At 44.3% G+C, this 22,191-nt stretch overlaps 1 protein-coding gene across 1 annotated transcript in view; it reads right to left on the bottom strand.

Moving 5' to 3' along the window:
• The window catches only part of LOC144694277 (IgGFc-binding protein-like), a 76,762-nt gene that overhangs the window by 52,642 nt on the left and 1,929 nt on the right, over positions 1 to 22,191 (bottom strand). The window contains exons 4-32 of the mRNA XM_078564615.1: positions 21,928 to 22,065; positions 21,583 to 21,839; positions 21,223 to 21,307; positions 20,615 to 20,680; positions 18,511 to 18,755; positions 18,137 to 18,420; positions 17,729 to 18,006; positions 16,980 to 17,578; positions 16,057 to 16,618; positions 15,534 to 15,733; positions 15,028 to 15,408; positions 14,648 to 14,934; positions 13,917 to 14,197; positions 12,909 to 13,046; positions 12,564 to 12,820; positions 12,204 to 12,288; positions 11,596 to 11,661; positions 9,492 to 9,736; positions 9,118 to 9,401; positions 8,710 to 8,987; positions 7,961 to 8,559; positions 7,038 to 7,599; positions 6,515 to 6,714; positions 5,629 to 5,915; positions 4,898 to 5,178; positions 3,890 to 4,027; positions 3,545 to 3,801; positions 3,186 to 3,270; positions 2,885 to 2,953 (exon numbers count right to left, since the gene is read on the bottom strand). Of these exons, the coding sequence (XP_078420741.1) occupies positions 2,885 to 2,953; positions 3,186 to 3,270; positions 3,545 to 3,801; positions 3,890 to 4,027; positions 4,898 to 5,178; positions 5,629 to 5,915; positions 6,515 to 6,714; positions 7,038 to 7,599; positions 7,961 to 8,559; positions 8,710 to 8,987; positions 9,118 to 9,401; positions 9,492 to 9,736; positions 11,596 to 11,661; positions 12,204 to 12,288; positions 12,564 to 12,820; positions 12,909 to 13,046; positions 13,917 to 14,197; positions 14,648 to 14,934; positions 15,028 to 15,408; positions 15,534 to 15,733; positions 16,057 to 16,618; positions 16,980 to 17,578; positions 17,729 to 18,006; positions 18,137 to 18,420; positions 18,511 to 18,755; positions 20,615 to 20,680; positions 21,223 to 21,307; positions 21,583 to 21,839; positions 21,928 to 22,065 (7,494 nt within the window). The remainder of the gene's footprint in view (positions 1 to 2,884; positions 2,954 to 3,185; positions 3,271 to 3,544; positions 3,802 to 3,889; positions 4,028 to 4,897; positions 5,179 to 5,628; positions 5,916 to 6,514; positions 6,715 to 7,037; positions 7,600 to 7,960; positions 8,560 to 8,709; positions 8,988 to 9,117; positions 9,402 to 9,491; positions 9,737 to 11,595; positions 11,662 to 12,203; positions 12,289 to 12,563; positions 12,821 to 12,908; positions 13,047 to 13,916; positions 14,198 to 14,647; positions 14,935 to 15,027; positions 15,409 to 15,533; positions 15,734 to 16,056; positions 16,619 to 16,979; positions 17,579 to 17,728; positions 18,007 to 18,136; positions 18,421 to 18,510; positions 18,756 to 20,614; positions 20,681 to 21,222; positions 21,308 to 21,582; positions 21,840 to 21,927; positions 22,066 to 22,191) is intronic.

Consider the following 22,191-nt stretch of genomic DNA (forward strand, 5'->3'; position numbering starts at 1 on the left):
GTCCCTAGCCTTTGCACTATCCGGTGCATTCAGCCATTTCTTGATGTCACGTGGAGTGAATCGAATCGAATTGGCTGTTGCTTGACTTGTCTGTGAAACAGCTCCCAGATGTTGGTAAGGAGGATTTTGCAGGGTTGACAGGGCTGAGTTTGCCGTTGTCAGTGCCTAGGTCGTCCATCCCATTTCATTCCTTTTTTGAGGCTTTGTAGCTGTTTGATACAACTGACTGGCTTGCTAGGGTAGAGGGCAGTTAAAAGTCAACCACATTGCTGTGGGTCTGGAGTCACATGTAGGCCAGACAAGGATGGCAGATTTCCTTCCCTAAAGGGCAAGTGGGTTTTTACGACAATTGTGGTCATCATTAGACTTTTAATTCCTGATTTTTATTGAATTCAATTTCCACCAGTGGCTGTGGTGGGATTCGAACCCAGGTCCCCACGGCATTACCTTAGGTCTCTGGGTCACTATTCCAGCAACAGTACCACTACACCCTCACCTCCCCTCCCCTCTGAGGTCTGCAGAGCTGCCTTGCTATCCTCATCCTCTAGTAGGTCCCCCCTTGCCAGTGCCAGATTGTGCAGTGCACAGCAGACAACAATTATAAGCAACACGTGCTCTGGAGGATATTGCAACGTACCCTTGATCAGTCCAGGCATTGGAACCTCAACTTCAGTAGCCCAACGGTCTTCTCAATCACGTTCTTGTGATGACTCCTATTGTATCTCTCTTCCACCTCTGTCCTTGGGTGTCAGAGTGGCGTCATGAGCCATCTTTTCAAGGGATATCCTTTGTCACCCAGCAGCCAACCATCCAACCAAGCAGGAGCTACGTAAAGCCTTGGCCGCAGGGAGGGACACAGGATGTATGCATCTGTATGCCAGGGTACCTTGCACAGACTTGCAGAATTTGTGTCTTGTGATCGCATACTAACTGCATGTTGATGGAGTAGAAGCCCTTTCTGTTAATGATAGTACCTGGTCCACTTGCTGGCGCCTTGATGGCCACCTGAGTGCAATCTATGGCACCCTGGATGTGGGGGAACCTAGCAATTGCTGGGAAGCCCATGGCTGGCTCCGTCCATCCAGTAATGAATGAATGTCATGGCCTGTCTAAAGAGAGCGTCAGTGACCATCTTGACGCAATTGTAGACAGCTGACTGGGACACTCCACACAGATCCACCAATGACCCCGAAAAGAGCCGGATGTGAAATGATTGAGGGCTACTGTGACCTTGAGAGCCACTGGCATAGGTGCCCACTCACGCAGGTGGAGGCTATCTCTGGCCCAATCATCTGGCAAATGGATGCCATGGTGTCCCTAGAGATGCTAAGCCTCCTTCGGCACTGGACCTCAGACATATTGAGGTAGTTGGATTGCTGCCTGTACACTCTGGCTGAAGGATAGTGGTGTCTTCTGTGGCCCATTCCGCCTTGCACTCTCTACTGGCCCTGCACCTCCTGTGCCTGCTCCTCTCCTCCCACATGCCGCTCTCTGGGATGACACCTGCGGACACCTGGCCCCCACTCCCTTCTGCCCCTCTCTTCCTCTTCAGAGGAGGTTCCACCAGTGGAGTAAACAATCCCCATCTGCTGAAATGCAGATGGCACTGTCTCGTACACTGAAGGGCGCATTCAGCAGAAATTCTCCAAGAGAGCTGGAAAAACAAAAGAATCCTCAAAACAAAGCTAACAAAGCAAAGACTTCAGCAGAAACCACAGGAAAAGGTATGATATCTCAGCAATAAAGCAGCAGCAAACTCTTGCCTGAACTCCTAACAACTCACACTGCCATTGCACCGGTCCCCTTTTATCCCGCCCTTGGTTGAGAAATATGAAAAAGTGGATTGGCCGCCTGCCCGTGTTGCCCATATGACGAGCATGAAATTGCACGGACAACGTAAAATTCTGTTCAATTGGCTTGTAAATGGGTTTAATTGCCCAAATGGTTGTCAGCGGGCATGCTTCCACCTCTTGTGCATGCCTGCCAACCGTAATATTGCATGCGAGCGCAAAGACATCGTGACATGCGCCCAATGTCTTCTCGTGCAATTTCAGGTTGGGCACGCGCCTGCTCAATCAGCGTAAAATTGTGGCCACACACTTATACACACACACACACACACACACACACCAATTTCTCAGCAAGGGCCATGGTCAACTTTGCAAATCCTGGTCAATTTTCCCATCTTAATTTTTTTTGAAATCAGGATTAATAGTTTTTTTGAAGCTAGGATTTATAATTTTTGTAGGCCAATTTTAGCTTCTAACTGCAACCGAATTCAAAGTTGAGCCCTTCTGATCTTAACCAGATAAACAATAGAGGGAAGACTCGGCAATTTATGCAATGGCTACTTATTAATGCGGGAGGCATAAAATACAATTCTCAAATATCAAAATTCACATTTATTAATGACAGTTCTCTACCTTTTATTGGATGGCAATGCAAATCTTTTCATTTGGTTTGGCAATGAATTCAACATTTCTGTCTACTTAGCTCATTGGACAGCGAACAAGGGTAAACACAGAAACTTATGGAGATTACTGTGAGATCAATGCTCAATGTCAATGCCTGACACTTAAAATACAAGGGATCCTTACATCTTAAAAGTGCATGCCTTACATTACTCACCACCACTGGAAAAATGAGCTTATCGTACTGACAGGTGGGCAAAGCAAATTAAATGTTAAGGTTTGTTCCAATGTTATTTGCTATAGTGATGCGTAAAAAGCAAATTAAAATAATTTTCACTGAAAATAATGTAATCATATCTTTGGTGCTTAAAGTAATAGTCTCAAATCATCTACAAAAAAACAATCATCAATGAGGCTACAATAACAATAGGATAATCAATGTCCCACACCACACGTAGGCTGCTTTTTTATACCTGTTGAGTCAGGAGTCACTGTACTCGTTGTAGTCGGAGATACTGTTGAGGCTGTAGTAAGGCATGTGACTGCAGAGAAGAAAAAGGTAAAAACTCAGCAGAAGCAACATCTTACAAAACATACAAATCAAATCAACGTCCCAGCCTAGATAAAAGGGGAAAACTAAAAAACGCAATCACATTGTGACAAGGGATTCAGCAAGCATCAAAACTAAAAGCGGTGCTAAGTTTCATCTGTACTTAAGTCACAAAAACAAATCAGCCACAATATATGTCAGACAAATGTATCATGTCTACAAACCTCCACAGCATCCAGTATGGAAGGAGATGTCATCCACAGCAACATCACTGCGATAGTCATTGCCCCGAACTGCCTCAATGAGGATCTTCAAGAGAATGCATCACAATATCAGCAAGCAAAAGATGGCAATGGCAACTCAGATAATCGAATTGCATTAGCACTCTTCCAGTAACACTGGGCAACAATTCACTATTTTGTTGAAACAACTTCAGATATCTCCTCTGATTTGTAATTAACAAGTTCTATTTCATCAAAGGGAACAAAAACTCCTCTTGAATTCAATTAAAGACACAAGTTGCCCGAGTTCATCACAAAACAAAATCGCAAAAAATCTCAAGAATATTATTCATAAAGTTCACCTGAGAATTGCCCGAGAGGTGTAGGCCCACTTCTCCTGCGATCCATTTGTTTCCCTTATTTCCTGTCTCCGACCACATTAGTACTGGTATCCCACCTTCAACCTGGTAAACTTTCAAAGCCATGCTTCGAGCTACTCCATACATGTGGTACCAGAATCGCAAGCACTGAGCTCCTGCCTTTTTACATGGAGCACTGATCAGTTGCGCTCTGTCTCCTTCACTGCCATCATTGCCTTCAATGTAGATATAGTAACCACCTGGACACACAATTATGCTCACCGGTTAGAAACAGATCTTCTGCTCTCTCAGCCGTTAGTGGTAAGATAAGAATCTCACATCACCTACCTGCAGTCGTGTGGTCATAAGACGGCCCTGTGTGAGCTGATGGTGTCGATCCACTCCTGCGTTTCCAGTCCAAGTTATCTGTCTTGGATTGTGTCCAATTGCACAGGTCAACATCAAAATTACAGTCCAATGCACAACCTGTGGGTTCAATACAGAACATTTGTTTGCATCTTTAATACACCCGGCATTACACACAGCATAATACTCGTATCTGAAACCGGATAAAACCATCGCAAGGAAGTTCCTTCGGAATTACAATCAACTGGCTGCAATCAGTTTGAAAATTCTTCACACTCCCTTTCAAAGATTAATCCTGCAAATATGACAGAGAAAATCAACGGGCAGAATTATTCAATTCATGCGGGAAAAGAAAGAACACCATATATTCCCGATAACTGAGATACTGGCTGCTGCTTCTATGCAGAGTGGAACTTTGGTGATGACATTCCTGTGGTGGAAATCATGTATGTTCAATCACCAATTACAGTAGGGTAAGAGGATTTGGTTGTAATCCATCTATTCATGCTTCTCATTGGGCACTTTGTGAACAGTAAAACAGAGTTCCATTTTTGTGACTTACACCGCCTCTGCAAACTTAACAAATAGATTCAGTAGCAAAGAAAAAATAGTCCTTTCTATTGTAGATCCACACTAGAACAATTCAGCATTAGATCTACTGATTCTTTTATCATTATCCTGATCATGTACCAGAAACATCACACAAAACACACTCGAGATCACATTTTAATAGGATGAGCAGAAATGTACAAATACTGAAGCGTTACTATTTCAAGAGAACCGATACTGAATATATATTCAAAATCTTAAAAAGGGGTGACCTCAATGTCAATTGAATAACTTACCTCAACTAATCCCTGGCACATCTGATTATTAATAATTGGCACGTGTTTCGAAGGGAAATTGTGTTTTATCAGTATAACTGTTCAGAAGGACTGGGAAATAAAATAGACAAAAAGAACCAGGAAAGATACGTGATATCAAACTTACTTGTGTCAACACAGCCGCTCTGTTCCCTCCAGTCTCCCAGAACTACACCAGCTGCATCACAGGCTGAAGCGTATGACCTCAGAGCGTTGCACAGCAGCACAGAATCTCCTCCAGTGGCACAATAATCGTACACACAGCTTTCAAAGTACAACTGAGGAGGGATATACCAGTGACAATCTTTGAAAGGACCATTGCTTGCCAAAATAATTTTGCAGTGTTCCTCGGCCTCTTCATTTGACGATGGCTCACAGGTCGGTGGCGGTGGAGCGGTTTGATTACACCTATGCAAGGAAAATCATGTATGATTCCTGTCCTAAATAAAGAAATCTTCCATTTTATTTCATCCTCCTCAAATGCCAATGAATAGGGAAGGGAAAAGAATACTAGCTGCTAACAAAACTGGTCCCTCAAAATACATCCAAAAGATACGAGCATACTTCTATTATGCATCTGTGATATTTCAATATCATATATCCCAATACCAATACTAGAAAATTCATTTCACGTTTGCACTGCACTGCAAGCCATACAGGTCAAACAGGACTAAACACACATGTTCATTTGGACATTTACAGGAAGTCCCAGGCTTGCTGTCATGTAAATCAATCCCTTCTACATCAACCAAATAGTACACTCATTGTACCTGATGCCATAGCTCCTCGTTCTCTGCAAAGTCTTACCAGTCACACTGCATTTACCTTAATTGACAATACGGTGCAGGAAATACTCACAGCCAGTCATCATCAGTAACTCTCCAGCTGTTTCCAAATTGATTGGAATCCAAGGCTAGAATTCCATCTGGCTTCAAGAAGTCATCCAGCTGGTCATCTGTATAGGTACCACACAAGCCACACAGCTGTCCTTTGTATCTCTCATCCACCACTACAAACAGTTCATCATCTCCATTAAACTTCAGCTGAAGACCAAAGTCCGTCTGGACCACGACAAATGATCCTACCAGTGAAACTCTGACTGAAGAATGTGGACTCACAGGGAGCTCAACCCTCACTCCATCAACCTAAACAAAACATTACCACCATTAGTAATACAACTACCTCTCTTCAACACTACATTAATTCCGAAAACTCCACCCACCAGGAACATTACTCACATAAACAAGCTTATTTTTCCTCACTGCAACATGAAGGTCATCAAGTCGCAAAGCAACGGAATTCATAGCAGACCATGTTGGGCTGCCTCTGTGCTCGTTCCGACTTGTCACAGAAAATTGAACGGACGTATTTCCACAAGTCTCTGTCACAGTATAATTGCAGGCACCCTGGAAGTGGTACAGTTTACTGTCAAATGTCGTATAGTGCGGGTCACCGTAAATGTGGCAGTTCGCAGTGTCTGCTCGGTGACATCCCAAGTTTCCATCCTGCACTTTGCAAATTTCCTCTGGTCCACAAGACGCCGCTTCGCACTCTACCCGGTCATTCCCAGTGCATCGGCACCGCTGTAGACATCCCTCGTCCCAGAACACTGTCCCTTTCTGACAGACAAACAGCAAGTGTTATTTTCAAAATTGCTACATGCTCCTCAGGTAAGCAGCAAGTTGCACGCACAAGAACCTTATGGTAGGTGCCAAAAACACTTACTATTGCTCGTACAACTTACTTCGTAGTATTTGTTGTTGTAGATGCAGCCACACTTCTCAACAGGCACACAGGAGCTTCCACTGAGAACAAAGTCCATGTTACACTCACAGTCCTCCACACAGGGCTTGCTGCAGTTCTCTGGAGCAAAACGGTCCGTGCATGTGGCCGGACAAGCACTGCCACATGCATTGTAGTGGCTATTCTTTGGACACTTGACAGCTGAAAGCAAAGAAGGTACAACAAAATCTTTCAGCTTTCTGAGACCAGAAAATGTCTACAATCGAGAAGTAAGACTTATGTAGAAAAAAACACACACACACATATTTTCTCAATCAACCTGGATCACAAGAATGGAAAGTATGAAAGAAAACATCTCAACAAATCGAAGTCAATGAACTCCAACGCGAAATTACAATTCTGTAACAAAATGAACCATATAACGCAATATCACAACAACAGTGACTTTTCTCAGGCGCAATGCTTCTCCGACTTCCAATAAGGAAATATTAAAGCAAAGACAACAGGAGCAAGCAAATACATACGACAGGAAGTGGAGTTTCTCCATAGTGGAATGGTCATTCCTGCACTTTGACACGCATCGGCATAGATTTGGAGGACGTTGCACAGAGCATCTCGGCTTCCTGCCAACAGGCACAGTTCAACGACACAGCTTTCGAAGGTACCACTGGGATTTATTACAGAGTGGCACTTTACAAATGGACCTTGCTGACTCGTGATCAGGCCACAGAAATCATCGCTTTGGTAGAGGATCTCATCAGCGGGCTCACATTCCCCAAGGCTGCCTGGGTCACAACCTGCATCATCCGGTGGCACCTTCCAGCTATTTCCCAGCTCATTCGAATCTTTGGCTTGCTCTCCATCGGGTTTCATGTAATCATCCTCTCTCAATCCATTGTAGTTTCCGCACATACCACAAGTCTGATTAAAATATCTACTCGGCACTTTCACCTCCACCGAATGATCAGTGTCATAGGAAACACCAAGCCCAAAATCTGTCGCCAGGACCACGTATCTTCCACTCCTACTCACACTCACCGCGCCACCAACTAGGGTCACGGGTAACGTCGTCCACACTTCATCAACCTGAACACAAGAGGAACATGGAGATTGAACAACACCCTTTCTAAAGCAGTCCTGCATCCTTTCACTCAATAGGCCCAACAAACGTCAACAGAGATCTGACTGCAGGAGTCGGGTGAAGACAATATTTAGCATCAGGTTGGTGCACATTTTATGCAGATCCACACAACACTCTCCTTAACTTTACATACAATTGGAAACTGTCAGATTAAGCATTCTAACACTCCTAACATTGCACAATACATTCCTGATCATTCACCTCCTACTGTAATAAAATAAAACTTTCAAATAAGGAACGATTCAGAATAATTCCAGCACATGATGCACAATTTTAGAAAACACAATCTAGCTAGAAGACACTTACCAACACACGGTGAGATTCACCCCTGACGATCCAAACACTGTGGCCGTGTACAGAGACTCCAACTCTCTGAACGTAAGATACTTTAGCGTTGCCCCGATTTTCATTTTTCGCTTCGATGTTGAAGTATGGAAGAGACGAGGAATTTGCGCACAGCTTGGCGATCGTATAGGTGCACGTCCCCATGAAGTGATGGGTCGCTTTGTCAAACGTATTGTAGTGTGGGTCGTTATGAACTCTGCAGATGCCGTATGCATGCGGATAGCAACCAGGAACTCCGTTCGCAACTCCACAGAATGAATCCGTACCACACGTTGAACTCCGGCACACTAGTTTACTGCCTGCAGAGGGACATTGACATTTTGTTGAACAGGTATCATCTGTCCAGAATTCAGATCCCACTGGGTAGTGTTTGTCTCCAGACCAGCAGCCACACTGACTTCTTGGCACACATCTGTCGTTGTAGAAAACGTAACCACTGTCACAAACACAGCCTTCTACACATGGCTGGGAACAGCTGGATGGAGCGTTGGGATTGACACAAGTAGCTGGACAGGCTGAGCCACATTGCTCATAGTGACTATTCACCGCACACTTCAAAGCTGTGAAGAGAATTCAAAAGATCATGCGTTACTTTTGCCTAAAATCCCTTCCATCTAACATTGTTCTGAAAAACTAAATGGTTCAAACGCACCTAAAGTGTTTATATCTCCACTAAGTATAACTTATACATCTAACAATCTAGCACTTACGGCAGAAGGTCTCATTCCTCCAAGCGTCCACTCTCACTCCCTTCGACTGGCATGCATCTGCGTATGACTGCAAACTACTGCACAGAGACCCTGTCTGCAGGTCTAATACACACAGGTCGTACACACAGTCACCAAAATAAGCCTTCGGGTCTATGACAGAGTGGCACTCTTTGAAGGGACCACCTGAATCTATGATTATTCCACAGTGAGATTTACTTTCTATGGTGTGCTTCTCATCGTCAGTACAATTTGGTTTGATGCCAATGTCAGGGATACACCTGCAAAAACATCAATGAGAAACGTTCAAAGCTAGAAGAAGTCTGCATGCAAACAGCATGACGATGGTCATTAAAAACTTGCACCTTTATGAAGGAACAGAGACAACCTGAACACTTCCATACAGTGTACCTTGTATCATTTTGAGTTTGCCAGCTGTTGCCCAAGCTGACGGAATCAAGCTCCATCACTCCATCTGGATTGAGGAAATCGTCTGTTCTGTCGTCGTTATAGTTTCCACACATTCCGCACACCTTCCCCTTGAAGACACTGCGAAGGGTTACCTCAGCTCGATGTCTCCCATCAAACCTCACTCTCAATCCAAAATTGGTGCTAACAACTACATACTTTCCACTTAGCCCAACATGGACACCAGAAGCGACTGACACAGGTAGCACCTCCACTTGTCCATCGACCTGGAGACATACAAACATTGATCAATTGATTCTTCAGCAAACAGACATTGGGCGTCCTTGATGAAGGTACCTAAAATATCAAACTCTTACCTTTACCACGCGTCCTTTCTCTAATGTTATTCTGTGATTGTAAACATTAACGTTGACATGTTTGACGTACGATACATAGGAATTCCCTGATCTGTGCTCATTTGCAGCTTCAACATTGAAATACGGCAGATTACTGTTGATGTCACATAGTTTTGATAGGGTATATGTGCACGTTCCCATGAAGTCGTGAGCTTGCTTATCAAAGGTATTGTAGTGAGGGTCACCTTGCACAGTGCAGGACGATTCTAAAAATTGTAGGACAAATATCAATTGGTGCTACCGCCGTGCATTTAACAAGGCATAGTTTAGGCTCTGTCAGATCATTAAATCACAGAACTCTTTCCAAATGGTTCCATCCTGCCAGGAGTTTATACTCCTGTTCTTACCACTTCCCATCAATTACAGGCAACACAAACCTCAACGGCTGGTATTCTCCTGCTGCTCCTTCATTTTGGCCATGCAACAGGTCTTGCTGGCTGATAAACGTGCTAAACTTGCTTGATAACTGAGGAGGTTTGCGGATGACACAAAGATTGGCCGGGCGGTTAACAGTGAGGTTCAGTGTCTTGGGCTACAGGAAGATATAGACGGGATGGTCAAATGGGCAGATAAGTGGCAGATGGAATTTAACCCTGAAAAATGTGAGGTGATACACTTTGGAAGGAGTAATTTGGCAAGGAAGTATTCAATGAACGGCATGGCACTAGGGAGTTCTGAGGAACAAAGGAACCTTGGCGTGCGTGTCCATAGATCTCTGAAGGCAGAGGGGCATGTTAGTGGGGTGGTGAAAAAGGCATATGGGACACTTGCCTTTATCAATTGAAGCATAGATTACAAAAGTAGGGAGGTCATGTTGCAGTTGTATAGAACCTTGGTGAGGCCACAGCTGGAGTACTGTGTGCAGTTCTGGTCGCCACATTATAGGAAGGATGTCATTGCACTGGAGGGGGTGCAGAGGAGATTCACCAGGACGTTGCCTGGGATGAAACATTTAAGTTATAAAGAGAGGTTGGATAGACTTGGGTTGTTTTCGTTGGAGCAGAGATGACTGATGAAGACAGATAGACCTGCCCTATCTGGTGGCCAGCTCAGAGACGGGAAGTCATTTAAGTATACGGGATTGTGGCATACCAGAACACCGCCGCCATCCCACCTCCAACGGAATTAATTTCCGGGTGATGAGGTCCATTGTCAACCTTCCCACCCCTCTGCCAATTGCGGCTCTTATGTAGCCAATTAAATAAGCCACTTTAGGGCCTCATCCTGCCACCGATGACATTAGCCCCCCTAGTAGGTAGGCAGGTAGGCCAGTCACCATGTGATAGACACGGCAGCTAAAACCGTGCAGCCAGCTTGTCACCTTCCGGACGGGTGGGGGTCCCACAATCAAAGGCACTAAGTGCTGATCGAGGAACTGACATGAGGAAGTGGGGAAGGGAGTTAGCCCCTGCCTTGCTACCGACACGTCGCAAACCCTCCGTCCGTCTGAAAGCAGCCATGACCTCCCCAGTGTCATTGCTGAGCACATGAGCTGCTGGCCGGTAGGCGAGACGTCCACCCCTAGCATTTTGATTCCAGAGGAAGGCCTGCTGCCGGTCACACCACTGCCTGACTGGCTTGTGGTTTGGTGGGCCTACCCAAAATGGGACAACCTGGCTCCCTCATCCATTCTCCAGCTGGCAGGCAAGACCCCCGACGCCTCAACAAGATTCCGCCCATGAACTGTGTCATTACTCAGTCACACCGTTCTAACAGTGGGACTCAAAGCACGTGAGGAATCAACACAACAACCTGCTTGCCTTCCAGATCTTGGTGTTACATCATGCAACAACAAGCTTGTAGTAGACCTTCCCATTATTTGTTCACATTAGCAAATTAGCAAACTTATTTCTATGGAACGTTATCAGTCATTTTGTGAAGAATCAAATGGCTTCAGTAGTATCTTTACTCAATTCACACAAACTGACTAAATGATTAATACAAATATAGGATGAGTGAACAAAGTTGAGTCTCTAAATACCTACTAGCAACTCATAGGCATTGAGACTGCAATACAAAAAGCACAATCAATGTCCCACATCACATGTAAGCTGCTTTCATTTACCTGTTATGCCAGGAGTCACCGTATTGGCTGTAGTTGGAGTGCTCGTGGCTGTTGTGTCACACATGTCTGCAGAGTAAAAATGGTAAAACCTCAGAAAAATTTCCGTGTTATATCATAAACAAATCAAGTCAACTTTCCAGACAGGCCACATGTGGAAAACGAAAGAGGACAACACATTATGGCAAGAGATACAGCAAACGCCAAAATTAAAACCAATGCTGGACACAGGGAGGCTCTTTCCTCTGGCTGGCAAATCTCAAACACAGGGACACAATCTCACGATAACACGTCTATCATTTAGGATGGAGCAATTTCGCTTCTCAGGGGGTTGTGAATCTTTAGAATTCACTACCAAAGAAGGTTGCGGGTTATCCATCGTTGAGTATATTTCAGGCTGAGACAGATAGCTTTTTGGGAATCTCAAGGAAACAAGGGGCTAAAATGGCATTGAGGCAGATCATCAGCCATGATCAGGTTTAATGGTATAGCAGGATCAAGGGGCAAAATATTCTACTCCTGCTCCAAATGCTTAAGATCTCAAGTTCATTTATCTTTCAGTCACATCATCAACCACAATCTATATCAGAACATTTGTCATGTCTACAAACCTCCACAGCATCCAGTATGGAAGGAGATGTCGTCCACAGCAACGTCACTGCGATAGTCATTGCCCCGAACTGCCTCAATGAGGATCTTCAAGAGAAAGCATCACAATATCAGCAAGCAAAAGATGGCAATGGCAACTCAAGACAATCAAATTCCACTAGCTCCCTTCCAGTAACACTGGGCAACAATTCACTATTTTGTTGAAACAACTTCAGATATCTCCTCTGATTTGTAATTAACAAGTTCTATTTCATCAAAGGGAACAAAAACTCCTCTTGAATTCAATTAAAGACACAAGTTGCCCGAGTTCATCACAAAACAAAATCGCAAAAAATCACAAGAATATTATTCATATAGTTCACCTGAGAATTGCCCGAGAGGTGTAGGCCCACTTCTCCTGCGATCCATTTGTTTCCCTTATTTCCTGTCTCCGACCACATTAGTACTGGTATCCCACCTTCAACCTGGTAAACTTTCAAAGCCATGCTTCGAGCTACTCCATACATGTGGTACCAGAATCGCAAGCACTGAGCTCCTGCCTTTTTACATGGAGCACTGATCAGTTGCGCTCTGTCTCCTTCACTGCCATCATTGCCTTCAATGTAGATATAGTAACCACCTGGACACACAATTATGCTCACCGGTTAGAAACAGATCTTCTGCTCTCTCAGCCGTTAGTGGTAAGATAAGAATCTCACATCACCTACCTGCAGTCGTGTGGTCATAAGACGGCCCTGTGTGAGCTGATGGTGTCGATCCACTCCTGCGTTTCCAGTCCAAGTTATCTGTCTTGGATTGTGTCCAATTGCACAGGTCAACATCAAAATTACAGTCCAATGCACAACCTGTGGGTTCAATACAGAACATTTGTTTGCATCTTTAATACACCCGGCATTACACACAGCATAATACTCGTATCTGAAACCGGATAAAACCATCGCAAGGAAGTTCCTTCGGAATTACAATCAACTGGCTGCAATCAGTTTGAAAATTCTTCACACTCCCTTTCAAAGATTAATCCTGCAAATATGACAGAGAAAATCAACGGGCAGAATTATTCAATTCATGCGGGAAAAGAAAGAGCACCATATATTCCCGATAACTGAGATACTGGCTGCTGCTTCTATGCAGAGTGGAACTTTGGTGATGACATTCCTGTGGTGGAAATCATGTATGTTCAATCACCAATTACAGTAGGGTAAGAGGATTTGGTTGTAATCCATCTATTCATGCTTCTCATTGGGCACTTTGTGAACAGTAAAACAGAGTTCCATTTTTGTGACTTACACCGCCTCTGCAAACTTAACAAATAGATTCAGTAGCAAAGAAAAAATAGTCCTTTCTATTGTAGATCCACACTAGAACAATTCAGCATTAGATCTACTGATTCTTTTATCATTATCCTGATCATGTACCAGAAACATCACACAAAACACACTCGAGATCACATTTTAATAGGATGAGCAGAAATGTACAAATACTGAAGCGTTACTATTTCAAGAGAACCGATACTGAATATATATTCAAAATCTTAAAAAGGGGTGACCTCAATGTCAATTGAATAACTTACCTCAACTAATCCCTGGCACATCTGATTATTAATAATTGGCACGTGTTTCGAAGGGAAATTGTGTTTTATCAGTATAACTGTTCAGAAGGACTGGGAAATAAAATAGACAAAAAGAACCAGGAAAGATACGTGATATCAAACTTACTTGTGTCAACACAGCCGCTCTGTTCCCTCCAGTCTCCCAGAACTACACCAGCTGCATCACAGGCTGAAGCGTATGACTTCAGAGCGTTGCACAGCAGCACAGAATCTCCTCCAGTGGCACAATAATCGTACACACAGCTTTCAAAGTACAACTGAGGAGGGATATACCAGTGACAATCTTTGAAAGGACCATTGCTTGCCAAAATAATTTTGCAGTGTTCCTCGGCCTCTTCATTTGACGATGGCTCACAGGTCGGTGGCGGTGGAGCGGTTTGATTACACCTATGCAAGGAAAATCATGTATGATTCCTGTCCTAAATAAAGAAATCTTCCATTTTATTTCATCCTCCTCAAATGCCAATGAATAGGGAAGGGAAAAGAATACTAGCTGCTAACAAAACTGGTCCCTCAAAATACATCCAAAAGATACGAGCATACTTCTATTATGCATCTGTGATATTTCAATATCATATATCCCAATACCAATACTAGAAAATTCATTTCACGTTTGCACTGCACTGCAAGCCATACAGGTCAAACAGGACTAAACACACATGTTCATTTGGACATTTACAGGAAGTCCCAGGCTTGCTGTCATGTAAATCAATCCCTTCTACATCAACCAAATAGTACACTCATTGTACCTGATGCCATAGCTCCTCGTTCTCTGCAAAGTCTTACCAGTCACACTGCATTTACCTTAATTGACAATACGGTGCAGGAAATACTCACAGCCAGTCATCATCAGTAACTCTCCAGCTGTTTCCAAATTGATTGGAATCCAAGGCTAGAATTCCATCTGGCTTCAAGAAGTCATCCAGCTGGTCATCTGTATAGGTACCACACAAGCCACACAGCTGTCCTTTGTATCTCTCATCCACCACTACAAACAGTTCATCATCTCCATTAAACTTCAGCTGAAGACCAAAGTCCGTCTGGACCACGACAAATGATCCTACCAGTGAAACTCTGACTGAAGAATGTGGACTCACAGGGAGCTCAACCCTCACTCCATCAACCTAAACAAAACATTACCACCATTAGTAATACAACTACCTCTCTTCAACACTACATTAATTCCGAAAACTCCACCCACCAGGAACATTACTCACATAAACAAGCTTATTTTTCCTCACTGCAACATGAAGGTCATCAAGTCGCAAAGCAACGGAATTCATAGCAGACCATGTTGGGCTGCCTCTGTGCTCGTTCCGACTTGTCACAGAAAATTGAACGGACGTATTTCCACAAGTCTCAGTCACAGTATAATTGCAGGCACCCTGGAAGTGGTACAGTTTACTGTCAAATGTCGTATAGTGCGGGTCACCGTAAATGTGGCAGTTCGCAGTGTCTGCTCGGTGACATCCCAAGTTTCCATCCTGCACTTTGCAAATTTCCTCTGGTCCACAAAACGCCGCTTCGCACTCTACCCGGTCATTCCCAGTGCATCGGCACCGCTGTAGACATCCCTCGTCCCAGAACACTGTCCCTTTCTGACAGACAAACAGCAAGTGTTATTTTCAAAATTGCTACATGCTCCTCAGGTAAGCAGCAAGTTGCACGCACAAGAACCTTATGGTAGGTGCCAAAAACACTTACTATTGCTCGTACAACTTACTTCGTAGTATTTGTTGTTGTAGATGCAGCCACACTTCTCAACAGGCACACAGGAGCTTCCACTGAGAACAAAGTCCATGTTACACTCACAGTCCTCCACACAGGGCTTGCTGCAGTTCTCTGGAGCAAAACGGTCCGTGCATGTGGCCGGACAAGCACTGCCACATGCATTGTAGTGGCTATTCTTTGGACACTTGACAGCTGAAAGCAAAGAAGGTACAACAAAATCTTTCAGCTTTCTGAGACCAGAAAATGTCTACAATCGAGAAGTAAGACTTATGTAGAAAAAAACACACACACACATATTTTCTCAATCAACCTGGATCACAAGAATGGAAAGTATGAAAGAAAACATCTCAACAAATCGAAGTCAATGAACTCCAACGCGAAATTACAATTCTGTAACAAAATGAACCATATAACGCAATATCACAACAACAGTGACTTTTCTCAGGCGCAATGCTTCTCCGACTTCCAATAAGGAAATATTAAAGCAAAGACAACAGGAGCAAGCAAATACATACGACAGGAAGTGGAGTTTCTCCATAGTGGAATGGTCATTCCTGCACTTTGACACGCATCGGCATAGATTTGGAGGACGTTGCACAGAGCATCTCGGCTTCCTGCCAACAGGCACAGTTCAACGACACAGCTTTCGAAGGTACCACTGGGATTTATTACAGAGTGGCACTTTACAAATGGACCTTGCTGACTCGTGATCAGGCCACAGAAATCATCGCTTTGGTAGAGGATCTCATCAGCGGGCTCACATTCCCCAAGGCTGCCTGGGTCACAACCTGCATCATCCGGTGGCACCTTCCAGCTATTTCCCAGCTCATTCGAATCTTTGGCTTGCTCTCCATCGGGTTTCATGTAATCATCCTCTCTCAATCCATTGTAGTTTCCGCACATACCACAAGTCTGATTAAAATATCTACTCGGCACTTTCACCTCCACCGAATGATCAGTGTCATAGGAAACACCAAGCCCAAAATCTGTCGCCAGGACCACGTATCTTCCACTCCTACTCACACTCACCGCGCCACCAACTAGGGTCACGGGTAACGTCGTCCACACTTCATCAACCTGAACACAAGAGGAACATGGAGATTGAACAACACCCTTTCTAAAGCAGTCCTGCATCCTTTCACTCAATAGGCCCAACAAACGTCAACAGAGATCTGACTGCAGGAGTCGGGTGAAGACAATATTTAGCATCAGGTTGGTGCACATTTTATGCAGATCCACACAACACTCTCCTTAACTTTACATACAATTGGAAACTGTCAGATTAAGCATTCTAACACTCCTAACATTGCACAATACATTCCTGATCATTCACCTCCTACTGTAATAAAATAAAACTTTCAAATAAGGAACGATTCAGAATAATTCCAGCACATGATGCACAATTTTAGAAAACACAATCTAGCTAGAAGACACTTACCAACACACGGTGAGATTCACCCCTGACGATCCAAACACTGTGGCCGTGTACAGAGACTCCAACTCTCTGAACGTAAGATACTTTAGCGTTGCCCCGATTTTCATTTTTCGCTTCGATGTTGAAGTATGGAAGAGACGAGGAATTTGCGCACAGCTTGGCGATCGTATAGGTGCACGTCCCCATGAAGTGATGGGTCGCTTTGTCAAACGTATTGTAGTGTGGGTCGTTATGAACTCTGCAGATGCCGTATGCATGCGGATAGCAACCAGGAACTCCGTTCGCAACTCCACAGAATGAATCCGTACCACACGTTGAACTCCGGCACACTAGTTTACTGCCTGCAGAGGGACATTGACATTTTGTTGAACAGGTATCATCTGTCCAGAATTCAGATCCCACTGGGTAGTGTTTGTCTCCAGACCAGCAGCCACACTGACTTCTTGGCACACATCTGTCGTTGTAGAAAACGTAACCACTGTCACAAACACAGCCTTCTACACATGGCTGGGAACAGCTGGATGGAGCGTTGGGATTGACACAAGTAGCTGGACAGGCTGAGCCACATTGCTCATAGTGACTATTCACCGCACACTTCAAAGCTGTGAAGAGAATTCAAAAGATCATGCGTTACTTTTGCCTAAAATCCCTTCCATCTAACATTGTTCTGAAAAACTAAATGGTTCAAACGCACCTAAAGTGTTTATATCTCCACTAAGTATAACTTATTCATTTAACAATCTAGCACTTACGGCAGAAGGTCTCATTCCTCCAAGCGTCCACTCTCACTCCCTTCGACTGGCATGCATCTGCGTATGACTGCAAACTACTGCACAGAGACCCTGTCTGCAGGTCTAATACACACAGGTCGTACACACAGTCACCAAAATAAGCCTTCGGGTCTATGACAGAGTGGCACTCTTTGAAGGGACCACCTGAATCTATGATTATTCCACAGTGAGATTTACTTTCTATGGTGTGCTTCTCATCGTCAGTACAATTTGGTTTGATGCCAATGTCAGGGATACACCTGCAAAAACATCAATGAGAAACGTTCAAAGCTAGAAGAAGTCTGCATGCAAACAGCATGACGATGGTCATTAAAAACTTGCACCTTTATGAAGGAACAGAGACAACCTGAACACTTCCATACAGTGTACCTTGTATCATTTTGAGTTTGCCAGCTGTTGCCCAAGCTGACGGAATCAAGCTCCATCACTCCATCTGGATTGAGGAAATCGTCTGTTCTGTCGTCGTTATAGTTTCCACACATTCCGCACACCTTCCCCTTGAAGACACTGCGAAGGGTTACCTCAGCTCGATGTCTCCCATCAAACCTCACTCTCAATCCAAAATTGGTGCTAACAACTACATACTTTCCACTTAGCCCAACATGGACACCAGAAGCGACTGACACAGGTAGCACCTCCACTTGTCCATCGACCTGGAGACATACAAACATTGATCAATTGATTCTTCAGCAAACAGACATTGGGCGTCCTTGATGAAGGTACCTAAAATATCAAACTCTTACCTTTACCACGCGTCCTTTCTCTAATGTTATTCTGTGATTGTAAACATTAACGTTGACATGTTTGACGTACGATACATAGGAATTCCCTGATCTGTGCTCATTTGCAGCTTCAACATTGAAATACGGCAGATTACTGTTGATGTCACATAGTTTTGATAGGGTATATGTGCACGTTCCCATGAAGTCGTGAGCTTGCTTATCAAAGGTATTGTAGTGAGGGTCACCTTGCACAGTGCAGGACGATTCTAAAAATTGTAGGACAAATATCAATTGGTGCTACCGCCGTGCATTTAACAAGGCATAGTTTAGGCTCTGTCAGATCATTAAATCACAGAACTCTTTCCAAATGGTTCCATCCTGCCAGGAGTTTATACTCCTGTTCTTACCACTTCCCATCAATTACAGGCAACACAAACCTCAACGGCTGGTATTCTCCTGCTGCTCCTTCATTTTGGCCATGCAACAGGTCTTGCTGGCTGATAAACGTGCTAAACTTGCTTGATAACTGAGGAGGTTTGCGGATGACACAAAGATTGGCCGGGCGGTTAACAGTGAGGTTCAGTGTCTTGGGCTACAGGAAGATATAGACGGGATGGTCAAATGGGCAGATAAGTGGCAGATGGAATTTAACCCTGAAAAATGTGAGGTGATACACTTTGGAAGGAGTAATTTGGCAAGGAAGTATTCAATGAACGGCATGGCACTAGGGAGTTCTGAGGAACAAAGGAACCTTGGCGTGCGTGTCCATAGATCTCTGAAGGCAGAGGGGCATGTTAGTGGGGTGGTGAAAAAGGCATATGGGACACTTGCCTTTATCAATTGAAGCATAGATTACAAAAGTAGGGAGGTCATGTTGCAGTTGTATAGAACCTTGGTGAGGCCACAGCTGGAGTACTGTGTGCAGTTCTGGTCGCCACATTATAGGAAGGATGTCATTGCACTGGAGGGGGTGCAGAGGAGATTCACCAGGACGTTGCCTGGGATGAAACATTTAAGTTATAAAGAGAGGTTGGATAGACTTGGGTTGTTTTCGTTGGAGCAGAGATGACTGATGAAGACAGATAGACCTGCCCTATCTGGTGGCCAGCTCAGAGACGGGAAGTCATTTAAGTATACGGGATTGTGGCATACCAGAACACCGCCGCCATCCCACCTCCAACGGAATTAATTTCCGGGTGATGAGGTCCATTGTCAACCTTCCCACCCCTCTGCCAATTGCGGCTCTTATGTAGCCAATTAAATAAGCCACTTTAGGGCCTCATCCTGCCACCGATGACATTAGCCCCCCTAGTAGGTAGGCAGGTAGGCCAGTCACCATGTGATAGACACGGCAGCTAAAACCGTGCAGCCAGCTTGTCACCTTCCGGACGGGTGGGGGTCCCACAATCAAAGGCACTAAGTGCTGATCGAGGAACTGACATGAGGAAGTGGGGAAGGGAGTTAGCCCCTGCCTTGCTACCGACACGTCGCAAACCCTCCGTCCGTCTGAAAGCAGCCATGACCTCCCCAGTGTCATTGCTGAGCACATGAGCTGCTGGCCGGTAGGCGAGACGTCCACCCCTAGCATTTTGATTCCAGAGGAAGGCCTGCTGCCGGTCACACCACTGCCTGACTGGCTTGTGGTTTGGTGGGCCTACCCAAAATGGGACAACCTGGCTCCCTCATCCATTCTCCAGCTGGCAGGCAAGACCCCCGACGCCTCAACAAGATTCCGCCCATGAACTGTGTCATTACTCAGTCACACCGTTCTAACAGTGGGACTCAAAGCACGTGAGGAATCAACACAACAACCTGCTTGCCTTCCAGATCTTGGTGTTACATCATGCAACAACAAGCTTGTAGTAGACCTTCCCATTATTTGTTCACATTAGCAAATTAGCAAACTTATTTCTATGGAACGTTATCAGTCATTTTGTGAAGAATCAAATGGCTTCAGTAGTATCTTTACTCAATTCACACAAACTGACTAAATGATTAATACAAATATAGGATGAGTGAACAAAGTTGAGTCTCTAAATACCTACTAGCAACTCATAGGCATTGAGACTGCAATACAAAAAGCACAATCAATGTCCCACATCACATGTAAGCTGCTTTCATTTACCTGTTATGCCAGGAGTCACCGTATTGGCTGTAGTTGGAGTGCTCGTGGCTGTTGTGTCACACATGTCTGCAGAGTAAAAATGGTAAAACCTCAGAAAAATTTCCGTGTTATATCATAAACAAATCAAGTCAACTTTCCAGACAGGCCACATGTGGAAAACGAAAGAGGACAACACATTATGGCAAGAGATACAGCAAACGCCAAAATTAAAACCAATGCTGGACACAGGGAGGCTCTTTCCTCTGGCTGGCAAATCTCAAACACAGGGACACAATCTCACGATAACACGTCTATCATTTAGGATGGAGCAATTTCGCTTCTCAGGGGGTTGTGAATCTTTAGAATTCACTACCAAAGAAGGTTGCGGGTTATCCATCGTTGAGTATATTTCAGGCTGAGACAGATAGCTTTTTGGGAATCTCAAGGAAACAAGGGGCTAAAATGGCATTGAGGCAGATCATCAGCCATGATCAGGTTTAATGGTATAGCAGGATCAAGGGGCAAAATATTCTACTCCTGCTCCAAATGCTTAAGATCTCAAGTTCATTTATCTTTCAGTCACATCATCAACCACAATCTATATCAGAACATTTGTCATGTCTACAAACCTCCACAGCATCCAGTATGGAAGGAGATGTCGTCCACAGCAACGTCACTGCGATAGTCATTGCCCCGAACTGCCTCAATGAGGATCTTCAAGAGAAAGCATCACAATATCAGCAAGCAAAAGATGGCAATGGCAACTCAAGACAATCAAATTCCACTAGCTCCCTTCCAGTAACACTGGGCAACAATTCACTATTTTGTTGAAACAACTTCAGATATCTCCTCTGATTTGTAATTAACAAGCTCTATTTCATCAAAGGGAACAAAAACTCCTCTTGAATTCAATTAAAGACACAAGTTGCCCGAGTTCATCACAAAACAAAATCGCAAAAAATCACAAGAATATTATTCATATAGTTCACCTGAGAATTGCCCGAGAGGTGTAGGCCCACTTCTCCTGCGATCCATTTGTTTCCCTTATTTCCTGTCTCCGACCACATTAGTACTGGTATCCCACCTTCAACCTGGTAAACTTTCAAAGCCATGCTTCGAGCTACTCCATACATGTGGTACCAGAATCGCAAGCACTGAGCTCCTGCCTTTTTACATGGAGCACTGATCAGTTGCGCTCTGTCTCCTTCACTGCCATCATTGCCTTCAATGTAGATATAGTAACCACCTGGACACACAATTATGCTCACCGGTTAGAAACAGATCTTCTGCTCTCTCAGCCGTTAGTGGTAAGATAAGAATCTCACATCACCTACCTGCAGTCGTGTGGTCATAAGACGGCCCTGTGTGAGCTGATGGTGTCGATCCACTCCTGCGTTTCCAGTCCAAGTTATCTGTCTTGGATTGTGTCCAATTGCACAGGTCAACATCAAAATTACAGTCCAATGCACAACCTGTGGGTTCAATACAGAACATTTGTTTGCATCTTTAATACACCCGGCATTACACACAGCATAATACTCGTATCTGAAACCGGATAAAACCATCGCAAGGAAGTTCCTTCGGAATTACAATCAACT

The sequence above is a fragment of the Cetorhinus maximus genome, chromosome 19, assembly GCF_964194155.1.
Source record: "Cetorhinus maximus chromosome 19, sCetMax3.hap1.1, whole genome shotgun sequence".
Taxonomy (NCBI): Eukaryota; Metazoa; Chordata; class Chondrichthyes; order Lamniformes; family Cetorhinidae; genus Cetorhinus; species Cetorhinus maximus.